General features: G+C 34.5%; 1 protein-coding gene across 1 annotated transcript; it reads left to right on the top strand.

Annotated features, from left to right (window-relative positions):
• The first annotated feature begins 1,374 nt into the window (after window positions 1–1,374).
• On the top strand, window positions 1,375–2,271 carry LOC107439194 (uncharacterized). The gene has a single exon (XM_043051804.2). The coding sequence runs from the start codon at window positions 1,375–1,377 to the stop codon at window positions 2,269–2,271; it is 897 nt and encodes a 298-aa protein (XP_042907738.2).
• The last annotated feature ends 4,049 nt before the right edge of the window (window positions 2,272–6,320 follow it).

The raw sequence follows: 6,320 nt of genomic DNA, 5'->3' as shown, positions 1-6,320 counted from the left end.
ACTTTTTTGTACTGGTCAATATAGTGGTTCAATTTTATTTGATTTTACCACTCATATTGATGTCCGTTAAGTCAATAAATCGTGTCAAATCTATAGATTTCGGCTACAGCTCATTGTATAACGCGAAATATCGTGAAAAAATGCAAGTCACCTGCAGTAGGTACATTAATTCAGGTCCGCGGGCAGGAGATCGTTCATGGTCTCTGTAATGCCTTTCCTTTCCAATAAATAAGCAGACCAGATTTTTAAAACAATAAAACTTAACTTTATTTAAAAAGAAAAGAAATAGGCATTGTTTTCCAGTAAGAGCTTCCAGCTCTTAGAATACCTTATTATATGAAACATACAAGGGCGCCGGCAGCGGGGTGCAAGAGGGTGCACTTGCACCCCCTGGCCCGGATACAGAAAAACAATTTTGTTATAAAAAATTTTTTTATTAAAAATGTTTTCATTCAAAAACAAATAATTAAGTAATTATTGATACATAACAATTAAAAAATTGTTTAAACAAATAAGAATTGCAATTGTCTTGTTTGCTGTCCAAATCTGTTAATAACTTTTTCAATGAATTCTGAGTCATCTTTGATTTTTTTCTTATGCACACTGAGCATGAACTTGGCAGATATCTAAGCTATATTTTTAAATTTCATTTAATAAAATAAAAGCAATATTATATTTTCTATTAATTATTTCGTTTAACAAAGGTGTATAACACAAACTGACTTCTCACAGCTGTAAAACTTCATCAACACAATAAATACCAATGTTAAGCGTGCCCAAACACGTTAGTATACGAAACTACTGTTTGTAGTTATTTGTGTTTCAAAGTCAATAGCTATGCCAGCGCCATCAGTACAGTTTCTCGTGGCAAAATTTGCAAGTACAGGAAATTCTAAATTCTTTTTTAAATATCTTGTTAACAAGGAAAAAATGTATCTTGAAAAAAATTAACAGGTGGAAGTATATGTAATAACAAAACAAAATGTAATAACAAAATATTTTAAATTTTTTCTTTGGGGGGGGGGTAGTTTGTTAGAGGGTTGCACCCCCTTTTGTATTATTCCGCCTGCGCCTTTGGAAACATACATCTACCTTTCTCTCTCTCGCATCCTTCCGACGGGGTGACAAAATGCTCCAAGTGCGCCTTAAAAGGTCGCCAACCATTTGCCAACCATTACAGTTTCCACCGTTAAATGTGGTAACACTAATGGTGATAATTTTTTTTCCGGGGATTCCCCAACGACACTTGTAGCGTATCATTGTGTTTCTCTTTCCTTTTATTTTACTTTTAACGTCGTCAGTGAACAGTGAGTACCTACCTACTCGAGCACAATCTAATATTGTATTGTTTAAATAAATTAGAAAACTGAAATTATGGATAAAAAGAAGAGACCCAGTGGTGCATTTAAACGCAAACAACGCCAAGAAAGAGAAGATAGTAAACAAAAATTGCCCAAAATTGACAAGTTTTTTAGTCAGCCTTCTGCAAGTACATCTGGCCAAAATATTTCTTTTGATAGTGACTCAAATAATGTGGTAACTGCAGTGTTGGTTAAGAAGCCTACTGAAGAAGACTCGACAATTATTGCAGTTGGAGATACCTCCGCCGCCGATCAAGTGGACGTGAATGATGTTTGCATGACACACATAAGAGCGGAGGGTTTGGAGGAACCACAGACCTCTACATTTTTCGAAAATGTGTTCGATAAATCTTCTTATGACTTGGGAAACTTCACGAACAAGATATTAAGTGATAGCGAAAAACGTCTAATTCTTAATATGGGGCCTTTACAGCCTTCAGGACCTTTTCCAACAGACATCAACCAGAACAATAGGTGTTTTTCAAAATCGTACTACGTTTCGTATTCTAAATACGGGCCAGTTAATCGTTTTTGGTTGTGTTACTCCAAAATACTAGACGCTGCCTATTGTCAACCCTGCTGGTTATTTGCTTCACAAAGGCATAATGCTTGGTGTACGGGAATTCGAGATTGGAAGCATTTATCAGAAAGAATTAAACTACACAGTTGTTCGAGTGGCCATTCGGAAGCATGTGCTGTGTATGAATTTTGGAAGAAAAAAAACGATACTAATACTATCGACAAGGAACTTGAAAATGAAATTCGCAAAGAAGCATCATTTTGGAAAATGGTTCTTCAAAGGTTATTCAATATCATACTTACCCTAGCAAAGAGTTCTTTGGCTTTGAGAGGACATCAAGAAGACTTACGTCAGAAAGGATACCACGGAAATTTTCTGTCCTTCGTATAGCTTGTCGCTCGATATGATCACATTTTGTGGCAAGTTTTGGATATGCCCAAAGGTAATAATATAATAAGTTTTTTTATCGTTTTATTTTGTTTATAATTATTAACTGTTTAATATCAGGACTTTTTTGAAATTGTGTTTTTTTATGTTGTTAGGATCTACAAGATATCTGAGTGCAACAATTCAAAATGAAATGATTAAGAGCTTGGGGACCAAACTCGAAACCCATCTGCTAGAACAAATTAGAGCGTCACCGTTTCTTGCCATCATAATGGATACGACACAGGACATGTCGAAGGTAGATCAGCTAAGCATTGTTGTGAGGTATGCAGTAATAACCAGATCGGAAAATGGACAGTCAATTGATATAGAAGTAAAAGAATTGTTTCTAGGCTTTTATGCAGCCATCAAACATGGCGCAGTAGATTTAGTCAACCAAGTGACAACATTATTTATCGACAAAAATGTAGATTTTAAAAAATGTGTGGGGCAAGGCTATGATGGAGCCAGTGTGATGAGTGGTGTGTATAATGGTGTACAAAAGCATATTAAGGATATCCAGCCTAACGCAGAGTACGTACATTGTGCCATTCATAATTTAAATTTGATGATAAATGATGCTGTAAGCAGTTGTGGGGAAATACAGATTTTTTTCGCAACGTTGCAAGACTTGTATAACTTTTTCGGAAACAGCATCAAACGTTGGGATCTACTGTCAAAATTCACTGGCGAATCGGACACCACTCTAAAAAAAACTAAATCCGACTAGATGGTCCAGTAGGGTCAATACGATATCTGCAATAAAACTTCGTTATTTTGATATTATCAAAGCATTATCAGAAATAGTAATAATAAAGATGAGCGTAGTGAAGCAGAGAGTATTAAAACAAAAATGCTAAATTTCGAGTTCGTGTTGCTTTGCGAATTCATGCACAGTGTATTGAACGGCATCAATTATGCATCCAAAACTGTACAAAAATGCGACATCAATTTGGGCGAGGCGAGTAAAGTTTTAGCAGAGACTAGTGAAACTGCAAGAAAATATGGTATTGATACCCATTTTCAAGAAAAAGTTAAAAAACATTTTGATGAATTAGCTGCTGATCACCGATTTCCAAACCGAGAAAAAATATTTAAAATTGAGATTTTCAATAATGTACTAGACACAGCAATTAGATGCCGTTTTATTGGTATGAGTGCAGTCTGTCATATATTCGATTTTCTAACAGCAACATTTTTATTGATGAAGCAACTTTATTACAAAAGTGTGACGAATTCCAAAGAAAATATTCAGATATAATAGGCCCGAGTTTTTCACTTTAATTTATTAATATTTACCACCTAGTTTTACCTCCACTTACTCAAGCATGGACTGTTCACCAATTATGTAAGGAAATAATGAGCAAATATGGAGTGCTAGAATGAGACCTGACGGAAGTATTTACAGCAATGTTATTATTCTTTACAATTCCTGTCACTTCTGCAGTAGCTGAAAGGTCATTTAGCAAATTAAAAATAATAAAAAATTATTCAAGAAATAATATGGGTCAAACTAGACTCCGACATTTATCGCTAATAGCAATTGAAAACAAAACCGCATCAAGCCTGGATTTAAACGAAGTCATTGATACTTTTGCGAAAACTGAAGATAGGAAAAAATTGTAAATATTATTGTTATTTAGTCAGTTGGTAGGCCCGACCTTTATATAATAAACCCTTGAATCTTCTCTATTTCGTTTTATTAGCCAAACCTACACCAAGTATTAATTGTAATTTATGTTGTTACTGTTTAATATTTTTATTACCTGCCCTGCAGTGCACATTTTTAAGGTATTTGTATATTTCACATTTTTATTTGATAAAACCTAATCAGTTTACATAGCAGTGGGGCCCCATTTTTTAATTTGCCCCAGGGCCCTTGGTTACCTAGCTACGCCACTGCCCATAGGTATGATTTGTTATGTGCTATAGGAACACGAAGGACTTTGTAATCCAACAGATTTAACGTGCATCATTCACCATTTACTACACGAAAAGTTTTCTGCTGGCGGGCATCGAACCCACGACCTCTTGGACATGGACCCAGTGCCTTTCAACAAGCCACCCCGGCCCGAGAGGTATTGATGTGGGATTTAGGGAGCGTGGAGGGCTATATGACACCGTCAGATTTAACGTGCACCAGTCACCATACCATTTAATACACGCAGATTTCTCGGCCGGTTGAAATCGAACTCCCGCTCACAAGAACACGGATCCAACAATCTACCAACCAGGCTATTCTGACCTCTGATGAGGTACTGAGTTGACATTGATAGTCGTAAACTCAGAATTGGGTCGAGTGTTCAACGGCGGAAATAAAATAAAATAAAATAAAATAAAATAAAATAAAATAAAATAAAATAAAATAATTATTATACTGCATTGATAAGAAAGTGATATAGTTTAAAAATAATCATCGCAACAACTAATTACAGCTGGCAGAGAAAATTCCTTTCGTTGACTTAAGAGAACACTATACCATGCGAAAAAACTTTTAGTCGCAAATTCTCCTTCACCTCCATTACTAATTTAAAATTCGAAAGAAATAAGAAGTGAGTTCAAGAGAGAGAAAAAGAGAGTAAGCCATAAAGTTTCAATTAATGAATAAAAAATTTAAAAAAAAAACATTTTGAAAACATCAAAATTCAAACAACTTATTAGAAGAGAACTTTTCCATTGCGTTATTTTCAGTTATCTTTTCATAATTTATTTTCATTTTGATATTTTAAAAATTACTTTTCAATATTTGCTCTATAGGTTTATCTGAACTCACTTTTTTTTTTATGGATGATTGGCTGAACAAAAAGAAGCTTCCTAAAACGGGAAGAAATTTAGAAAACTTCCGGTGTATCCTTCCGCTTATGTTATGCTTACGAGGTGATGTGTGAACGGACTTAGTATCCTAGGAAGTTTTATTAATGTGATTTATGTTTTAATTTGCGCATCATTTTACTATTCATAAGAGTTTTATGTAATTTATAAATTCTAACTGGTTTTGAGCCTAAAACATATTTAACGAAATTAATATCCCATTATAAATAAAGTTTAATGTTTGCCATATTTTGAGTGTTATCTCTTATTCGGCTATATTTGTGTAAAATATCACCGATAGTTATTTTTGAGATTGCATTTCGCAGGCCTTGTGGAGTCTTCCAAATTTTTATGCTGTTTCTTTCATTGAAAATTAAATTTAAAAAACACTTTACATGTATAATAATATTTGATGGCAACCTTTTTCAAGCTTAGACGTAAAAATCAATCGGAAGTAGTAACCCGGAAGTCTGAAGACAAATTTTAACTCCTACCGCCATCTGTTCTCTTAGCATTACACGGTCAAACATCCATATGAGTTAAATTTTTTAATCAATCATGGAGGTAAAATAGAATTTGCGATGAAAAGTTTCTGCTGCTGTTTGGCGTCCTCTTAATGCAAAAGTCAATGCAATGCTTTAGAACAATTTGAAGTTTTGTTATTTTCCTATCAGTGCAACTGTTACCTCATAATTATCTAAAAAAAAAATTTATTTGATTTATATAGAAGTTTCTGCAATATATGTATTTTTATAATTCACTGCCCAAGACAAAAAATCAAGATGGTTTTCCATTGATGGACCAACTTAAATATGATGGTAACCAACTTGAATTCCCAACAAAAACCATCATACAGCTTGATGTGACCATCAAACTTTCCCAACATCCCAAGGTAGGAATTGGCCGCTTTTCAAGTTGGACCAACATAGCATTCCCATCATGGCATGATGGATTTTTATAATGGGCCAACATAGCATTCCCATCATAGTGCAATGGTTTTTTATGTTGGGCCAACATAGCATACCCATCATGGCATGATGGATTTACATAATGGGCCAACATAGCATTTCTATCATGACATGATGGGTTTTTATAATGGGACAGCATAGCATTCCCATCAAGGCTTGATGGATTTTTATAATGGGCCAACATAGCATTCCCATCATAGTATGCTGGATTTTCATAATGGGCCAACATAGCAT

This window comes from Parasteatoda tepidariorum, chromosome 5 (genome assembly GCF_043381705.1).
Source record: "Parasteatoda tepidariorum isolate YZ-2023 chromosome 5, CAS_Ptep_4.0, whole genome shotgun sequence".
In the NCBI taxonomy this organism is placed as follows: Eukaryota; Metazoa; Arthropoda; class Arachnida; order Araneae; family Theridiidae; genus Parasteatoda; species Parasteatoda tepidariorum.
This window is presented reverse-complemented; position numbering and strand designations above follow the sequence as displayed.

Bases quoted from the DNA above. Each gene is read 5' to 3' on its own strand.
- LOC107439194 (XM_043051804.2), top strand. From the start codon at position 1,375: ATGGATAAAAAGAAGAGACCCAGTGGTGCATTTAAACGCAAACAACGC.